The sequence below is a fragment of the Triticum aestivum genome, chromosome 2B (genome assembly GCF_018294505.1).
Source record: "Triticum aestivum cultivar Chinese Spring chromosome 2B, IWGSC CS RefSeq v2.1, whole genome shotgun sequence".
Classification (NCBI taxonomy): domain Eukaryota; kingdom Viridiplantae; phylum Streptophyta; class Magnoliopsida; order Poales; family Poaceae; genus Triticum; species Triticum aestivum.
In genome coordinates, this window is record NC_057798.1 from 78,795,273 (window position 1) to 78,810,705 (window position 15,433).

The 15,433-nt window shown below is 47.0% G+C and overlaps 2 protein-coding genes across 2 annotated transcripts; one reads left to right on the plus strand and one right to left on the minus strand.

Moving 5' to 3' along the window:
- Positions 1-2,167: 2,167 nt before the first annotated feature.
- On the minus strand, positions 2,168-3,710 carry LOC123043587 (galactinol synthase 2). The gene is made up of 3 exons (XM_044466081.1): positions 3,296-3,710; positions 2,750-3,211; positions 2,168-2,661 (listed from the first exon to the last, which is right to left on the minus strand). The coding sequence occupies exons 1-3, from the start codon at positions 3,599-3,601 to the stop codon at positions 2,461-2,463; spliced, it is 969 nt and encodes a 322-aa protein (XP_044322016.1). The 5' UTR covers positions 3,602-3,710; the 3' UTR covers positions 2,168-2,460.
- A 4,890-nt stretch (positions 3,711-8,600) lies between these two features.
- On the plus strand, positions 8,601-15,012 carry LOC123043588 (BRCT domain-containing protein At4g02110). Its single transcript, XM_044466082.1, has 10 exons — positions 8,601-8,845; positions 8,958-9,050; positions 9,152-9,256; positions 9,417-9,518; positions 10,181-10,265; positions 10,356-10,422; positions 10,515-10,559; positions 10,724-13,780; positions 13,945-14,161; positions 14,274-15,012. Exons 1-10 carry the CDS (start codon positions 8,744-8,746, stop codon positions 14,877-14,879), a joined length of 4,479 nt encoding a protein of 1,492 aa, XP_044322017.1. The 5' UTR covers positions 8,601-8,743; the 3' UTR covers positions 14,880-15,012.
- Positions 15,013-15,433: the final 421 nt, after the last annotated feature.

Here is a 15,433-nt window from a genome sequence, read left to right on the forward strand (position 1 = left end):
CATGAAACAGCCAGTCCGAAGCAATACAGAGGCTACCATATCAGCGGAAATCACCAATACCTAACCACAAACCCTTTGATGACCTACATCTCAACAACTCTTCAAAAACGAGACACCATACCAGCACCTACAGCCGAGGGGAACAAACACATGAAGACCTAGCGGAACCAAAACCCAGAAACAATAGACGAATTCGTACATCTACAAGTGGGGGAACCAGCGGAATCTCACATACCACGGAGAAGAACCAACCGCCACAACTACAAGAGCTAACAAAATTTACAACAACACGCCATGAACCTACACATACCATGAATCCAAGCAAAACTAGAGCTAGATCTGGAAGCTACAGCAGCAGAAACAAGCGAAATCACATGGGGAAGGGAGAAACAAGCTAAGCTAAAGCAACAGAAACATTATCCCCGAACAACCAACCGACATGAACACCACAGAATCGCCTCCTCTTCTCTGCTGCTTAAGCGCTCTCCCTCTCGCTCGCTATCTGTCTCCCTATCGTTTCAAACAATACCGCCCAAATGAAAATGGGGGAAGGGAAAGGCACGTAGAAAACCACACCTAACGGGCAGTGGTAAAACAGGTTGGACCAAAACGAATCACGCGCCCGACAAAAAAAGGAGGCAGGAGGAGGCTCCAACCGAGTAACCATGTTTGGTGGTGGCAGGAGGAGGCTCGGAGGCAGCAACACAGCCGGCAATGGGCAGGCACATGTGCGGCAAGGACGTCGTGAGCGGAAAGGTCCGCGGCGACGACTTTGATGGTGGCGCTAGGTGATTTTTTGGAAAGAAATTTTCTCCCATCATTGTGTTAGGGAGTGGATACGAATGGAGCAAATTCCACTAAAACATATGCACACTCTTTCCTAATTTAAACCCGACTCTTCAAATTTTATGGAGTTAAGCATTTAAAAAAAAACTTAGCTGAATTCCCTTGAAAAGGAATCTTTTAGAGAGTTTATAAGGAGGTTATATATGCTTTAAGGTTGTGTACATGTTCCAAACACCTGCAGCAATTAAATTAAAAGTAAGTTCTACTAGGAATGAAAAACTGCGAGAATAAACCACGACGGCTGGCTGCCCAGCACGAAAGGAACGACTTTCCCTTTGCACTCACCGGATCATGTACACGCGTGCAACTTTAGCCGGTTAATTGCTCCGTCACCCAGCCGGTTGGATCAGGCTTCTCGAAGCAGCCTGCATTCGCTCGACGGACGGACCGCCCCCGTCCGCAGGCCAACGACGCTTGTCAGCTCATATCCTCGCCGCGTTGTGCCGTGGCTCGTAGGGAGCTGCACAGCGTTGACGCTTGTGCATGGCGCCCTGCAAATTGATTAGACTGGACTTCCGATCATGTACGTGTGCGCCGGTGGGGTGGGGTGGCAGCAGGCGGCGGAAACTTCCAATCGACATAAATTTTCTAGGGTCTATATGTGCTGTGCCCTGCATGCTACCCTGATCGATCGAATCGTTAGATCGATCGAATCGTAGTAGTACTCACTCCGTTTCTTCTTATTCCGCATATAAGGTTTGGTCAAAATTAAACTTTGTATAGTTTGACTAATTTTATATTAAAAAATATAAACATTCATAATATAAAAGCAATATTATCAGATGCACCATGAAACATATTTTCATAATATATAGTTTTAGTATTATAAATATTCATATTTTTTTATATAAATTTGATCAAACTTTGTGTAGTTTGACTTTGACCAAATCTTATATGTGGAGTAAAAAGAAACGGAGGGAGTGCACGACCTAGCTTGCTAGGGCGGCTATGCATGCGCGTGGTCGTCAGTCCGTGTGTCGCGTCGGTCCGGCCCGCTCATGTCGAGGCAGCAAGACTATAGGTACCGGTGACCCGTTCCGTGCGATCGAGCGTCAATAAAACCAAACGCTTTCAACGTATAGCAGGCAGTAACTGTTGCCGGTGTCACTGTTTTTATTCTGGATAATAAGGTGCTGGTCAACGTCGGTGATATACGGTCGTAAACGCGCGCCACCGAGAGGATTTTGACACACCAAGAGGCGATCGCGAGGCCGAGCTGTTACGGTCGTGGACATGGGAGCAATGCACAGCCTCGTCACCGGCCACGACTAGTCCGCCGAAAACGACGAGGACATGCGCGCGGATCAAAAGACAAGATCCATTTTGGATGAGCGGCTAGCTCTAGCCTCTAACTACTAATTCAAAGCTTTGCAAATGCTAATCCATAGTGTAACAGGTATGGTGTACAAGCCTCTATTTTTGCAAACGAAAAGAAACAGGACTATATTGATCTACAATACCAAAAAACATGTAGATCGATCCTAATCCATTGTTCGATACTATGGTGTACACTTCTTTACCGAAAATCCGAAATCCCAAAAGTGATGATAGTTCTACGACGCCTCACTGGGCGCCCGACCCAGCCGCGCTGACGCCGGCCGGCAAGCAGCGAGCCTACGCGGCCGACGGCGCCGGGAAGTACTTCACGGCGCCGGCCTCAGCGAGAGCCGCATGCAGCGGGTCGGTGGTACCGTTGCCGGAATTGTAGTCCAAGCTCTGGTCGTTGTAGATATCCCACCATTTCTTCACAAGCATCTTGATGTCGTCCCTGTCCATGTTCGCCTCCTCGCCGGTGTACCTCCACGGCTTCGAACCCTGCATCATTCATGCATGGCTTAGAAACATCGATCATGAATTCATAATTAAGATTCATCTGTGAGAAAATCGATGGCAAAGGACGTACCGCAGCGCAGTAGTGCACGACCTTGACCTTCTCGAGCTCGACGTTCTCGGGGTGCCTCCAGAGCATGGCGAGCACGAGGTTGTACACCGGCGGGATGGGCTTGTACACGTCCCTGAAGAACATGTTGAGAAAGTCCTGCTCGGCGAAGGGCGTGGGGTCGGTGACGACGAGCTTGTCGAGGAGGGCCTTGGCGGTGGCGAGGCTGGGCTCGTGCACGAACATGCCAGCGTTGAAGTAGAGCGGCGGCGGGGGCACGCCGAGCTCGCGCTCCGGCCACACCACCCGGTCCGGGCACTGCTGGCAGTAGCCGATCTTGTGCTGCGGGGTGTGGCTCCACGTCTTCTCACAGAAGCAGTTCATGACGGCGTAGAAGCTGCCCTTGTCGAGATCAAACAGGTGGTCGATGTTGTCGAACACCTGGATGTCTGCGTCCAGGTACACAATCCTCTCGTACTCCACGAACTACGCACGTACACCAGAATCAATCAACATCTATCGATCCAAGATGGAAGAAGAGATCTAGAGGATAGTCAGTAAGTACTGTACCTCCCAGATGCGGAGCTTGGAGTAGTTGATGACGTAATAGGCCATGGCGAACTGGGTCTGGCTCTCCGGCGGGTACACGGGCACGATCTCGCGGACGAGGCAGCCCTGGGCGAGCAGCTTGCGGCGGTGGTCCTCGGGGACGTCGGGGAGCACGGCCACCACGAGTGGGTAGGCGGAGTTGACGGCGCGGAGGCCCTTGGCCAGGCCCACCACGCCCTTCCAGTAGTCGCCGGAGCCGGCGAGGAAGGTCACGTACGCCGCCCTCTTCGGCGCGTCCTCCACGATCCCCTTGAGCATGGGAGCCATTGCTCGCTCGATCTCTCTTGCCTTGCTTGAAAGAGTGGATGAGATGGGTTCGTTGTGTGTTGTGGACTTGTGCGTGCTCGTGTTTGATGCTTGATGATGGACGATGGTGGTGCCTGGTGGTGTTTATATAGGGCAACGGGACGTGGGCGGTTCCAGTAGATCCGTCACGGAATGGAAAGCGTGAAGAAAAAGGTGTGTGGATTGGAATATCTGAGATGGTGCTATTGTCTCCACCATTTCATTTTCGTTTCCTTTTACTCTTGTGCGGATTTTTCTCAATTAGATAGGAGACCGCCATGGCCTCCGTTTTCATTACAAAAATCTCCCTTGATTTGTGGCGCCACCCTCTTTGATATTCTTGGTTGATTTGTTTCGGTGGACAAGGTGGCAAGAACCAAACATTATCTTGTCGTAGATATCTCATGCCTTATATGGTAACTGACGACTTAATTAAAGATGGTAAGAAGTGATTTTGGGTGTGATACTAAATTACCGACCATTTCTACCGCGTTGATTCGTCAACGGATGGCATATTCTTGTTTGACTTGGTATATGCTACTGTAATGAATGGCATGTACATTGGCAAGAGCAAATCAATCGATTTATCCATCCAATCTGGATAATATTGGTTGATTCATTTGAATCTAATCCAATTCACTCGAAGCAGGAGGAAGGAGGTATGTCGGTTTTACCAAAAGGTGAAAACTCGTGGCAGAGTCTAGCCACTTCAACCGCCCTCGCGAGGCGCGTCCCGTGAAATCTATTTCTTTCCACGCCTTCCATTTCTGTCTAATCACCCTGCATCCATCATTCATCACAATAAAATGTTTCTACGGCAGACAGACAGAGGAGGTCGATGGAGACAGAGGAGACACATGCAAAGGAAACCATGTGGATGGAGCCATCGGCAGGTCGCGAGATAACTAATTAGCACATGATGTGGTCTGGCTAGTGCATGCACTGTGCCATCAGCTCAGACGGATATATTAGAATGATGATGCAACTTGGACTGCGCATTGTGAATTACATACCAGAAATATTATCCACGTGTCAAGACGCAAAGGTGAATGAAGTCGTCCGCCCCGCCTGCGTGGAAGAATCAGACCAGACTCCAACGAACATTTTGTACGAACTCAACAGGAAGCTATTGATCATGGCCGGTGCAGCAGTTGGTGTCACCGATTTTCCGGGTAACGTACGTGGTGTGGCCGGTTAGTTAATTACTCTCCTATGCCATGAAAACAACACGGCTGGCAGCAGAGAGACGTACGAGTTTTCCCCCGCCGACGCAAGGTCACTCTCCGTCGAGTTATAGTAATACTAGTATCGAGCAGTTTTCAATAGCGAGAAATAACGAGTCTCCAGCTAACAAGATTTGGACGGTGAAAGCGCAGTCCGGTGCTGGGCACTTAGGCAGCCACAAGGTCGAAGCGGTCGAAGCTGAGGTGAGCTCGTCCGGTTGGTGGTTTCCTTGGCCGATTTGCTTGATTGGGAGAGTAGGTAGTGAATTGCAAAAAACCACCACATTTGGGGCATCGCTTGTGGAAAACAATCAGGTCCTTATTTTTTTCCAAAAATCATCGCGGATTCGGTAATTTTGTTGCAAAAAGCACTGATCGGATGATTTGGCCCGTTTAATCACTTTTTGACAAGTGGGACCAGATTATAAGGAGGTGACTTGGCAACAAATTGACATATAACCCCCTAGATCTAACAACAAAAAGCAATCAACCCCCTCTCCTCTCCCCCACGGACAGCCGCGCTCTGCCCCCGTTCGTCGGCGATGGCAGCAATCAGCCGCGGCGGCACACGACATGGCCTGCCTTGGGCCATGGCCCCCGTTCGCCGGATTGTAAGGCGGCACACGACATGGCCAGCTCACCGCCGCCCAGACCAGCCGCGCTCATCACCGGATAAGGCGAGATCTGCGGCGCTAGGTCTCGAGTTGTTGGGCTCCGTCCCGCACGTGGCTCCTCTGCCCGTCGGGATAGCAGGCCGACGCCAGCTAACTTCTCCAGTGGCGTGGGCTTTCGGCGGCCAGCGACGACGGCGCGATTCCCGGCGAGATGGGGACAGGCGGGGCCGAAGGTTGGCTTTCGGCGACCAGCGGCGGCGCGATTCCCTCTCCTCCCCTTCTCCTCTTCCTTCCTCGCGAGTAGCAGCAGCAAGTAGCAACAGCGGATGAGCACCGGCGGAAAGTAGCAACGGAGGAGCAACACTAGTGTGCAGCAGATGAGCAGCGGTGGAAAGTAGCAATGGAGGAGCAGCAGCAGCGAGCAGCAGTAGGGAGCAGCAACGGTGGAAAGTAGCAATGGAGGAGCAGCAGCAGCGAGCAGCCAGTAGCAGCAGTAGGGAGCAGCAACGGTGGAAAGCAGCAGCAGCGAGCAGTGGAAGGCCAACGGAACGGAGGGGACGAGGACGGCCGTGACCGCGGCACCGGTCAACTCTGCCGCTGGCAGTTGTCCACATGATGTGTGTGTGTGTGGAGGGGGCTGATTGCTTTTAATTTTTAGATCTAGGGGTGTGTGTGTAAATGTTATGCCAAGTCACCTCCTTACAATCTGGTCCCACTTGTCAGAAAGTGATTAAACGGGTCAAATCATCCGATCAGTGCTTTTTGCAACAAGATTACCGAATCTGCGGTGATTTTTGGAAAAAATTAAGGACCTGGCGGTTTTCCGCAAGCGATGCCCCAAATGTGGTGTTTTTTTGCAATTCACTCGAGAGTAGGACACGACAAGGGTGCGGGCAGGTGTTTCCATGCCTGGGCAGCTAGTGTCTCCCCGCCTTTTCCCCCAACCGCTCAACTCTCTTGTTCCTAGTTGTGGGCGTGTGCGTGACCGGCGTTTGGACATGTGCGGCAACAAGACTTCTCGCGTACTCCCTCCGTTCGAAAATACTTGTCATCAAAATGGATAAAGAGGGATATATCTAGACCTAAAATACATCTAGATACAACCCCTTTTATTCATTTTGGTGACAAGTATTTTTGGACGAAGGAAGTATCCTACAGCAACAACAACAAGCGGGAGCCGCTGTGTCTTGCCGCAGCCTCTCAATTTTTTTTTTGTGAGGCAACATCACAAAGCTTTTATTAGATCGTCATAATATTTACAGGGACGAATGGTAAATTCCCATAAACATACCTCTATCATCTCTACAGATGACTCCAACTGCCCCATCATTTCTGGTTACCGCACCGCAGCCTCCCAACTAATGGACCGGCTTCTCTCTCTCTCTCAAATAAAAAACGCACTAATGGACCGGCCCAAGCAGCTTTGCAGGTTAATATTTTTTTCTTATATTTTGTTTTTATATTTTTGAAGATATTCTAAATACATACATTTCAAATCTTAAATGCACTTAATAATTAAGAAATCATGAATTTAAAAAATGTTAACACAGTGTAAAAATATTGGCGTAGTTTTTAAAAAATGATGATAGCAATGAACAAAAATGTTTGTTACAATTAAATATGTTCACGTGATTAAAAAAATGTATGTGACATTTGGAAATATGTTTATCCAATGTAAAAAGTGTTTGCAAAATTCAAGAAAATAATTGTGCCATTCAAAAAAATTGTATTGTGCATTTTAAAAGTGGCACACTTTTCAAGCATATGTTGTGATATTTTTTAAAATTGTGAATACAAGGTAAAAAAATGTTCGCGCAGCTCAGAAAATTCATGAATTGAAAAAAAGTTCATGAGTTTTATAAATTTCTCAAATTCAGAACAGGTTTGAGAAATTCAATAAGTTCATGGATTCGAAAAATGAATTAGACAATTGTTATTTTGTCGAAATTCTCTATAATTTCATGCCTTGGTGACTGTAGCAAAAAAATACAGGTTACATAAAAAAATGGAGGGAGTATATGTTAGACAACACTTTTTGTTGAATCACCAAAGTATATATGCCCCCCTTGCAATGCATCGGCAATCACTAGAATATATATTCAAGGCACTTTAGACATACTGCATAATCATCTATTTCATTTATTTACTTGCATGGAGCCCGTAGCAACGCACGTGCATTGTCCTAGCAAATATTGTATTCTACTAGTATGTTAGCTTGTGATTTACATGTCTATATTAATGTGATTGTATAAATAAATGCTTATCAAATTCTGCCCCATGATTTATCTTATATTTTGATGAGAAATTTGGCAAGTAAAGTAAAGTGGAATTGATTCAGAAGGTAAGTAATTAAGATGATTGATTATCATCCGGGAAAGGTTGGACAAAGGGTGGCGAGAAGAAAAATAAAATATTAAACCTTACATTATACTCCCTCCTTCCCAAAATATAAGGCGCGGTTTGACTTTTCTGGCCTTCGTTGCACAACTTTGACTATAATTTTCATGCATTGTACGCCTTTAAAAATTGTATACATACATATGAAATAAAATTGTCTTACAAGACAAATACGACGATGCCATTTATACATGTTCAATCCATATACTCTGATATATATTAGTGGTCAAACTCGTGCATCAAAGACAGTAAAAAGTCAATCGCGCCTTATATTTTGGGAAGGAGGGAGTATATAGATATAGTCAGAGAAGTAGAGATGTAGATGTAGATAGATTCTTGAGCCATTTTTTTAAGGTAGATGTAGATTATTTTTAGGGGTAAAGCTAAGTTTTATTGATCAAATGCCACATAGTGTGGAATGCATCTCGGATCATGGTTGAACAAGCTACACGTGGCACCCCTGACCTAACGAATGCAAAAATTTAGCTAGATTGTGAGCCTCTTTATTTGTCTCTCTACCTTAAAAGTTGAAATTACTAGTAGCACCCAGCTTAATCTCACTATTGTTTTGAGATGAAAAAAGCTTATCCCACTAATTTTTTTTGAGACATAGCTTATCCCACTAAATGACGCTACCCCCTGCTCATGGGCCAAACGACTCTCGCCCCCCTGCTCTAAAAACCAGCCCGCACGACCCATTCTCCTTGCAAACCGCGCGTACCCGGCGGAAACCAAATTACTATCTCAAACTTTCCCTCCCGGACCAAACGCAACAAAATTCCCCACCCTCTCTCGTCCTCCCCCATTCCAACCTCGCGCGCCGTCCCAATCCCAAATCCTCGAACCCTACCCGCCGTCCCGTCCCTCCGACCCGGACCCCCTCCCCCTCCATGCGCCCGCACGACGGCGCCGGCGCCGGCGACGGCGACGAGCGCCTCTTCGCGGGCGTCCGCTTCGCGCTCGTCGGCTTCGACCCCGCCTCCGAGTCCCAGGTGCGCCCGCCCTCCCGCCTCGGCGCGGTTCCCACGCCCACTTCATTTCGATTCCGTGCTTGATTGGCCAGATTCGGTCCGTCTCACTGGGTGAGGGCTCTGCGTTTCACAGTACCGGTCCGAGATGGTGCGGCTCGGCGGCGCCGACGCCGGCGGGCACGGCGCGGCGGGGTGCACCCACGTGGTCGTCTTCGGCCTCGTCCACGTGAGTTCCCACTTCCTCTGCTCTTCCGGGGGGTTTCGTGGGGGACATTTCTCGCTTGACTTAGTTCAGTGCTGTTTGTTCTTCAACTGAAATGTGTGTAGGATGATCCGGTGTGCGTGGCGGCGCGGGAGGACGGGAAGAAGGTCGTGACTGAGCTGTGGGTGGACGATAGCTTGGATGCCGGAGTGATTGCCGATGCCGACCGGGTCAGTTCTGCTACCGTACTAACTTTACCTGACCTAAGATGTGTGTTCTGAATAAGTTCAGCAAGCCGTTGTCTTAAGAGAGGACCCTTTAGTTAGTCCCGTGAAGCTATCTTATTTCTGCTGATTAGTTGGTGACTTGAACTGCGTTTGACTTGATTAGGTATTGTATAAGCCAGTGAGAGATCTGGATGGCATACCGGGCAGTCAATCGCTGAACATTTGCCTGACAGGGTACCAAAAGGATGGGCGTGAAGACATCATGGTACTACTGCTGCTTTTATCTTCATTTATACCTCCAAGCCTAGAGGTCTATGATTGTTAATTCATAAAGCCAATAACATAGAGTATCTGGTCAATATCATTTTGTTATCGATCAGGAGAGCTATGATTTCCTTCAGTTGATAGACTGATGATACCTGGTTGTTAAGTTTTAGTTCCTTGTTTGGATAGCTTATTGTCATAGTACCTTTGATTCTAGCAAATTGTTTTTTGTTGTTGTGCCAAGTTTGCTGTTAATCATATACACTTAAACTGCTGAATCAGTTTACGAACACCAAATATGTTAGAAACCAACATTTCTTCTGCATACCAAGATTCAGAATGCTACTGTCATAGATCCACCTGTAGCAGTTAACACATTTTCACCTCTTTCCTTTAGGGACTTGTAGTTTCTCACACTTGGGTTTTAACACTTCATTTTATTTTTGGAGTTCTCATCTCAGAGCTGTAGCTGCTTAGGAAGCTTAGTTTTCTTGGCAGGTTTTAGCTATGTTAGTTTAGCTTGGCTATTGCTGTTTGGTTTGAGCTTTTGCACCATTGGTTTGGTTTGTACTTGACGCCTTCTTTGGTGTTAGTCTTCTAATATACAACGATGTGTGTTTGAGGAAAAATGTTTCTGACCACTGATTTCACTACTGAATATAGAAAATGGTTACTTTAATGGGAGCACAGTTTTCTAAGCCTTTGATAGCACACAAAGTCACCCATCTCATTTGCTACAAATTTGAAGGTATGTTGTTTTCTTCATAATTTTCCATACAGTTTACACTTTTTACAGTTAGTGTTCACTCTCGGTTTTTCTCATCCCTATTTCTATCAGGTGAGAAGTATGAACTTGCTAAAATGGTGAATATCAATCTTGTTAATCACCAATGGTTGGAAGATTGGTATGTGTATTTACTAACCAGTCTTATAAATAAGTTATTGTGTCATGTCATGGTTTATTTCTGCTGAAACACCAGATATGATTTTACTGCAGCTTAAAGGCCTGGGAAATTCTTCCAATTGATAATTATAACAGAAGGTGAGTGTTGCACCAAACCACCTTGCTATTCTCTTTGATGTTTCCCCCCTTCCATTTTAGCCATCGGGTTTATATGCCTGGTTAATTTTCTCATAAGAATATGCAATGTATATCATGCACTTCATGGGTACCAAATCCAGTAATTTGGTCACTTATTTATGCAGTGGTTGGGAACAAGAGATGATGGAGGTACAAGTTCAGGACTCCGAAGATGAAGCAGAAGATGCTGGCAGAGGTTTATCTCATAGCAGAAGCATTGCCAGAAGTGTGTCTGTTACTGGGATCAGAATGGGAACTCATGTTGATCCTGATGTCCGTGCATCCGTTCATGGTCTTACTGTCTCCCCTGGCAGTTCCGAGATTACTGCAGGAAGACACCTGGGCACTCCAGAACAGGGTAGTAAAGATGTATGCATAATGCCCCTTGATGTTAGAGCTGACATACAAAACACTCATAACACAAATGGTGTGACAAATTCTGCTGATCCTGAGGCACACGATTCTATCCATCCTCCTATTAACTCCAGTAGCAATGGAAAGGCTCCTGGAGATCACATTACCAGAGATGAAACCAAAGATGGTGATAAAAGGCCACTCGCCGCTTCTACTCTCAACACAAATGGGCTCACAGAATGTGCTGATCATCTTGTACATCAAGCAACTATGGTATCTCCTGTTCCAGTAGTCAACAAACACAACATTGATGGAGAATATTTGGACAATCCCTGTCAGTTCACTGGCAACAATGTTAGTTTACTAACATCTTCTGCAGAGAGTCTCTTGAAGAAAGCATTGCACTCGTCATGTATGAGTGGAAACGTCGATCATAAGGATGATGTACCTGTAGCTGATCTTGCTGCCAAAGTTGGTCAAGCAAACGTAGAAGGAACTGCATCCTTGCTTAAGGCTAATTTGGTATCACCAGGCAATTCTGCGTCGAAGACTACACCGATCTTAAGCTACTCCAGAAAGCGTTCTCGGAAGTCAGTTTCACCCGGAACTAATTTAAATTCGGTTGACCAAACAGCATCTCCCCAAAGTTTTGAGAGAAATACACCAAATGTCGAGTTTAATATCTCTGCATCAATGAAGAGCGATGATAAAATTAGCGAGCTTGCTGATGCCAAAAGCCTGAGAGACGAAGCAATAAAACATGTGGATAGACCAGACTCTATACTTGCTCAGATGAAGTGCAGCCTTTCTTCAGCCAGTCCAAAACTGCTAAATGGAGGCACAGACTCAGCACCTGGAACTGCAAATAGTCCTTTCTCAAGCAGGGGAATTGCATTTGACGCAGCAACAGTTTCTGATCTGGGGGAAAATTCCACTGGATCTCGACTCACTAAAGCTAATGGTAAAGTAAACAGCGATGTTATTGTGAATCTTATGGAGACGCAGAAGTCTGACTCTTCTAAAAAGAAGCTGTTGAGCTATAGGAGGACTTCTTTGAAGCTTGCAAGGTCTTCTGAAGCAGAAAAACTTCCTGAAATTTTTGATAATGAGACGAAGGTAGAGTTACCAGCTAAAGCAAAGGAACTGGCACAGCATGAAGCAGCGGCAGAGAAGGAACGTGCTATAAGCCCTTCTATTAACTCTGAAGTTGAAAAAACAATTTCAAGTTTCTCTCATCAAGATCAGAATGTAGCAACGAGTAATGCATCACAGGTTAATAGCATGGAAGCGGTAGCTATGGACTTGCAGCATGACAAGGAGGTTTCTCATGCAACCATGGAAGCAGGTGCTAGGAAAGTATCGACTTCTAGAGTGAAGAATGCTGGTGCTAAGAGGCTTCGGAGTGCTACAAATGGTAGACGCCGATCACCTGCACGTTGTAAAAATGAGTCCAAGTCTAAGCATGGTATCGAGGCAGTTCTTTCTCATGAAAACATAGAAGCAGAAAAAGGAAATAATTGTACCAGTCCGAATGCTGCTGAATGTAGAATATCCTTTCCTGAAGAAATCCTGAGAAGTAGAGCAGACACAATTGCCAAGAACTCACTGAATGCCAACAGTGAGATGAATGATGTGCTAGCGGCTTCAAAGCTGGAGTTTGCTAATGTGATTTCAAGGGGAAGTAGCCCTAAAAAACTTCCAAGCGGCACAACTGATGATCAATTTCAAAGAGGTTCATCTGAGAAGGTGGCATATGCCATAGCAAGGAGTGCTGTTCCAGAAGTTTCCCAGCCTGCTGACATTAAGATGACTGATGAACCAACCGCTGATAAAGCCAAGGCAGTATCTTTGAAGTCGAATTTTTGTGATGCAGTTCCCCAAGCTTCCACTGAAAAGCTTCAAAGCACTGCAAGTGCTGATAACCATGAAACATGCGCTCCTGATGGAGTACCAAAGAACAGAGTGCGCAAAGGAGTTGCGAAGAGGAAAATTTCTGCCACACAACAGTATGTATCTGGTAGTGAACCTTGTAACACTGGTGGTGTCTTCCCATCTGAAGCTGAAGTTGACACAATCAAGAGGGCTGCAGAGTGCTCAACAAATGCTGACAAGGCAATGGCGGATAAGGATGTCCAGAGTGCTAATAAGGATGGTACAGCAAATGAAGTTGGATCATTTTGCAAAGATTCCTTTGAGGACATATCGGAAGATGCGCAAAAAATAAAGCCGTGGAGCAGCAAAAAGAAAAAGGTTGCAGATGTGATGGATGTTTCTACTCACCATGAGAAGGAGAATGTACCATCCAAAGATGTGCAAAACAAAAAGCCCAGGAGCAGCAGAAAGAAGAAAGTTGCAGATGCAGTGGATGGTTTTACTGACCATAACAAGGAGAATGTACCATCCAAAGATGTGCAAAACACAAAGCCAAGGAGCAGCAAAAAGAAAAAAGTTGCAGGTGCAATGGATGGTTCTACTGACCATAACAAGGAGAATGTACCATCCAATGCTGATCTCTCTCCTAAATCAAAATATGGAAATACCTGTGTAAGTTCCAAATGTATCACAAAATCGGTTCAGAATGGGAAAGATGTGCCTGGTGACCACAGTATAAGAGAAGGAAATGATTGCACAACCTTGGCCTTGTTGGAACCAACATGGTTTATTTTAAGCGGGCATGGCTTACTGAGGAAGGATTGTATGTCGATACTTAGGCGCCTGAAGGGTAGAGTATGCAGGGGTTCACATCAGTGGTCTTTCCAAGCGACACATTTTATCGCACCCGAGCTCCGCAGAACCGAAAAATTCTTTGCAGCTGCTGCAGCTGGGAGGTGAATCTCTTGCCATATGAGCTGTTTCAGAGGCTTCATGTTTTAGTTATTTATACCTTGTTCTTGTGGGCTAGATTTCTCTTTCAGAAAAGAGTTGTACATAGTCACTTGTCCCTTTTTCCATTTCACGACATCTGAATGTTTTTGCCTTTCTGAAAGATCAGGTGGATACTCAAGTCTGATTACTTGAGTGCTTGCAATGAGGCTGGCAAGTTTGTAGAGGAAGAACCATTTGAGTGGCACGGTGATGGCCCTAACAACGGCGACACAATAAGTTTGGATGCTCCAAGGAAATGGCGGCAACTAAGGGAACGTACTGGACATGGTGCCTTCCACGGGATGAAGATCATCATATATGGAGAGTGCATTTCTCCATCATTGGTAAGGCTGTTTGGACACACACTTGTTTATCTGATAAGCATCTTGGTAACTTTGTAATGCTGCAGTTCTATATATGCACTTTTGTCTGATACGCCTTTCATTTTCTAAACAGGACACACTGAAGCGTGCGGTGAAGGCCGGTGATGGCACCATCTTAGCAACCTCCCCACCTTACACCCGGGTACTGAAACATGGCGCCAGTTTTGTGGTCGTATCAGCAGGCGTGCCGGGCACAGACGCATGGGTCCAGGAGTTCGTGAGCCACGACATCCCCTGCATCAGCGCGGACTACCTGGTGGAGTACGTGTGCAAGCCCGGCCACCCTCTGAACAAGCACGTCCTCTTCAACATGCACGACCTGGCAGACAGGTCCCTGCAGAAGCTACAGCGTTCTCAGCAAGGTGAACTTGGCGGCGCCGGCACTGCAGAGGCGGCAGCTGGGGGAGGCGACCCCGAAATAAGCTGTTCTGCTTGCGGATCGAGCAACCGGGAAGGAGCCGTCATGTTGATATGCCGCGGCAGCAGCGAGGGGAGCAAGGCTGGCTGCGGCGCTGGGATGCATGCCGATTGCCTGAACCCGCAGCCTGGAGCTAGTGCTGCTCTGGATGGTGAGTGGTTGTGCCCCAAGTGCGACGACGGGCGTGTGAAAGCGAAACCACCTCCTAAGAAGAAGGCCAAGAAAGGTGGCAGCAGATCAGGAAAGCCCAAGCGCAAATGACCATTGTGGCTCTGTTGGTGCTGTTTTATTTTTGGCGAGGACTGTCGCTGCTGTGTTACTACTACTACTATATATACTAGTAGACTGCCCGTGCGATTGCCACGGGCTCTTGAAATAGTTTGCAAGAGTTACATGTTAACTTTTTAAGGTCTCGTCCCGCCATAGATCCAGAACCCCACCACTGATTCTACCCCGCCTAGGCCGCCGCCTGCCGCCGCGCTGCCCCATCGCGTTCGCCTCCGCCCCGACCCCGCCCGCCTCCTCTCTGTTAGAATAAATCCGAGTCCATACCGTTGATCATCCGAGGACCAAGCAATCACATGAGCACGACACCGAGATTTGTTAACGAGGTTCACCGATATGGCTACATCCCCGGGGCCTGACTACAGGCGCTCCTCCCCGTGACACCGTCACAATACCGCACACCGGCCACCCGGGCGCCGGCATATGCCGCCGGCTCCCCCTTGCGCGCCTGTGCTATTATGTTGGCATAGGTTACATCGTGTGTCTACCCCCGCTATATAAGAGAGGCCTAGGATACAAGTGTCCTATTA